Raw genomic sequence first — 4,121 nt, 5'->3', positions numbered from 1 at the left:
AAAGTCGACTTGAAGATTAGGGTTCTAGATTTGATAATAGATTGGATTTATTTTGGGCCTTGGGCTGTAAGGACCTGATCGATGGATTAGACCTATTTGGGCATCTTCATTTATACAGTTATAATACTAGAAGGGTACTCGTGTAATGCATCGAAACACATCTCGGTTTCAATGTTTCGTTTATTCTTTTTTTATGTCATATAATATGTTTTTATGTATGTTATAAATACGATAATATTTTTATTTTTGAATAAAATATAAATATGAAAATATCATAAATTTTTTAAATAAATATATATATCGATATCAGTATCAAATTAACTTTTTTGAAAGTTATTGTTTTTGTTGTAATTTTTCTTAATTCAAATTTTTTTATTATAATTTAATTTATGTTTAATAATATAATTTTTTATAAAAATAATAATTAAGTAATCTTTTAGAATTCAATAACTATTCTAATTATATTTTAGGTTTTTTGTATTTAAAATAAGATATTTATCTAGTATTTAATTATTTTTATCTGTAGTTAGTTGTACGAATTCAAATATAGAATTTTAATAAATTGTATTTATGTATAGTTACTTGTCATCTTGAATTTTAAGTAATATACACTAATAAATAATATTTTATGTTTTATATATAAAAATGATTTGTTAAAATTTTTATAAAATATTTTATAATATGGTAGGGAGAGAACAAAAACCGTGTGGGATAATCATAAAAGACTTGAAAATTCGTGTTTGCTTTCATGAAAACCAAAAAACCGTGTGGGAGCAAGTAACAGCTGTAGGTTCTTTTTGCCTGCTAAGATATATACCAATTTTTTAATTATTTTTTAAATAATCGAATATTTATATTTAATTTCGTTGTATAAATATCCCATTTTTCACCTCCATTTTCACTGCAACTCTAAACCCTCCTTCACTCTTCACCTTTCTTTCCTCTCTCTCCAAAACCTCCACATTAATGGCGACTGCTTCTCGTCTGATTCAACTTCTCTTCGTATTATCCATTCTCCACATTTCCTCCGCCGGGAGACGACTCAGTGAGTTAGTCCAGGACTCGTCCAATCTCTTACAGTACCACAACGGCGCTCTCCTCTCCGGCGACATCTCCGTCAATTTCATCTGGTACGGCAACTTCAAGCCGTCGCAGAAAGCCATCGTTTCCGACTTCATCACCTCCCTCTCCGCCAAATCACTTAAATTCCAAACAGAACCATCCGTCGCCACGTGGTGGAAAACCACCGAGAAATACTACACGAAAACCACCGGTTCACTTTCGCTCCGACTCGGTAAACAAGTATCCGACCCTACTTACTCTCTTGGAAAGTCGTTAACGGACAGACATCTAATCCAGTTAGCTTCCAAGGGTGAGTCAAGTCAGGCCATTAACGTCGTGTTAACAGCATCCGACGTGGCAGTCGATGGTTTTTGCTCAAGCAGGTGCGGGTCCCACGGTTCCTCGTCATCATCTTCCAAAGATGCCCATACGAAAGGAAAAAATTACAAATTTGCCTACATCTGGGTGGGTAACTCGGAGACTCAGTGTCCGGGTCAATGCGCGTGGCCATTCCACCAACCGATTTACGGACCACAGGCTGCACCACTGGTGGCACCCAACAACGATGTGGGTGTAGACGGGATGGTTATAAACTTGGGTGGACTATTGGCTGGGACCGCTACGAACCCATTTGGAAACGGGTATTATCAGGGGGATGCAAGTGCACCACTAGAAGCTGCGTCGGCATGTCCTGGGGTGTATGCTAAAGGAGCTTATCCTGGGTACGCAGGGGACTTGTTGGTGGAGTCGAGCACGGGTGCAAGCTACAATGCACATGGTACAAATGGTAGAAAGTATCTGCTTCCAGCTTTATATGATCCATCTACTTCCACTTGTTCTACTTTAGTTTAAATGTAAACTTATATAGCATACCATACCATAGCTTTATTAGATTTTTATCATCATTATTTCATTTATTATTATTATTATTATCATTAGTTCAATTTTATTCAAGTCTTTACCTCGAGTCTTCCGTTGATCCGAGTCTCTAGCTACAATATAGGGAATACTATCTCATTCCATTCGGCTTCTATGCCTGTGAATCCATTGCATTACAGTCTGAATTACATGGCACCGACTGAATGACCAACACACTCGAAACATGTAATTCTCAATGGATATGCCATAATCGAATATAAAATCCAAAAGCTCAACATAGATCAAAACAAACCGGGCAAATGTCTACAAGACTCATTTGAGTCATACCGAGCTAAAGGCTCAACAACACGACTGGTTATTTAATAAGAGTCATCGAGCGCAATAAAAAGTATTTAACTAACGTTTATGCAAATACATGCTTCAAACGCATTATTAACTCAAAAACATATCATTAGTTGGGGCAAATCATTTTTCAATTAAATCATGCCATTTATATTCCCAAAATGTCCCATAACACAATAAAATGCATTTTACAAACGGTTTATAAAACTAGATACACCAAAGCGCATTTATATAAAAAATATACATTTGTACAATAAATCACCAAAAAGTTCACATCTTAAGATTTGTTTATCAAAAATATCCAAAAACCCAAATATAGGTATTTTACAAGATTTACCAACCAAAATTTACCAAATATGTAAACTTCACTTAACACCTATTGATAAACATCAGGTAAAACCTTTTAATACTTCAAAATACTCATTTTGGCATATACATAGTTTTCATAATTAACTTGAACTCACCTTGCTAAGTTAAGTTAAACCTAGATTTCAAACCTAAAACATGAAGGTTTGAGATCCTCAAGCAAAAACCCACCAAGGAACTTTCTCAAGACTATAACCCAGCCAAATAAGTACCAATCATTAACTCAAGCTTCAAAATCACAAAACACCTAAGAAGCTTACCTCATCGATATTTGAACATCCATGTTAAATCTTTCGCATTACTTGTCTTAGATCTCCTCCAAAATCCTCCAAAATGCTCCAATGCGTCGCCAATAACTCCCAAAAATCACCCAAAAATGAGAGAGGATTGAAGTGAGTGAAGAATGGACAAACCCTAGCTCAAAAATGAGCTTTAAAATATGATCTAGACATTCCTACAGCCTTTCCCACGACCTCAACCATGTGGTAGGTCGTCCGCGTCAAAAACCCGTTTTGCTGAAACAGAGAGTTGCCCAACTTTTCTTGCGACCTAGGCAGTGGGATAAGTAGCAGAATTTTCTTTTTCGCTTCAGATGCAACTTTTCTCCACCAGAACTCGCCCATACCATAAGCTCTTAAGACCCAATGCATTCCACTCAAGGAATGACTTCCAAAGACTCATTACAATACATCAATCTTAACGGTATACCCAAAATCACGGGTCTTACAAGAATTGAAGCAGAAGGTGAGAAAATGTTTGAATTGCTGTTTGACAAAGAATTTTCTTCTCTATACTTGCAAGTTGCAGCCACAACGAATTGATCTGCAATCACATAATTTTCTTGCATTCTCTTTTTAGAATTAGATTTCATGTTTTTACTACTCAGTAGGTTCCTTAGTGCAACGAGCGTTTTAAAATGGTTTCAAGTTTGTAAAACCGAGTTGTTGTGTTGGTGTTCTATAATTTAGATGATCTTGTGGATGAGGTAATTATCTTTTGCCTCGTTAACTAGAGGAGTAATGCTATTGTTGTTCTTGTGTTTTTCATGTGGTTATATAAAATAAAATTCCTACGGATATTAAATGCCAATTCGTTGATTTATAATGTCAACATTGACATTAACGATATAAGAAATAAGGGGACTTTTTGTATCAGATAACATTAACTTAATTATTTATGTATTATATATGTATTATAATTTACACACACTACAAGAAGAAGGAGTTTTAGAGAAGAAATCTTCAGAGAAGCTTTTAGAAGTGTATCTAAAGCTCCATTATAGAGAAGGATTTAAATGACAAAAATGAGAAATGTAACTAAAGGTTGGACGACATTTAAAGAAAGATTTATAGTCTAATTATACGGTGTAAGAAATGTTGTTAAAAGTTTTAGAGAAGCTTTTTATAAAAAAATGTCTCTAAAAAGTTGCATCATTTTTAGAAACACTTTTTTAAGCTTCTCTAAAGATTAAT

At 34.5% G+C, this 4,121-nt stretch overlaps 1 protein-coding gene across 1 annotated transcript; it reads left to right on the top strand.

Annotated features, from left to right (window-relative positions):
- Positions 1-910: 910 nt before the first annotated feature.
- Positions 911-2,029, top strand: LOC112511570 (protein EXORDIUM-like). The gene has a single exon (XM_025117245.1). It carries the CDS (start codon positions 967-969, stop codon positions 1,912-1,914), a length of 948 nt encoding a protein of 315 aa, XP_024973013.1. The 5' UTR covers positions 911-966; the 3' UTR covers positions 1,915-2,029.
- Positions 2,030-4,121: the final 2,092 nt, after the last annotated feature.

Source organism: Cynara cardunculus (genome assembly GCF_001531365.2).
Source record: "Cynara cardunculus var. scolymus isolate 2C chromosome LG 4, CcrdV1, whole genome shotgun sequence".
Taxonomy (NCBI): Eukaryota; Viridiplantae; Streptophyta; class Magnoliopsida; order Asterales; family Asteraceae; genus Cynara; species Cynara cardunculus.
The sequence above is the reverse complement of the archived record's forward strand: the minus strand, read 5'-3'. Positions and strand labels throughout refer to the sequence as shown.

Excerpts from the sequence above, each read along its gene's own strand:
- LOC112511570 (XM_025117245.1), top strand. The coding sequence starts at position 967 with ATGGCGACTGCTTCTCGTCTGATTCAACTTCTCTTCGTATTATCCATT.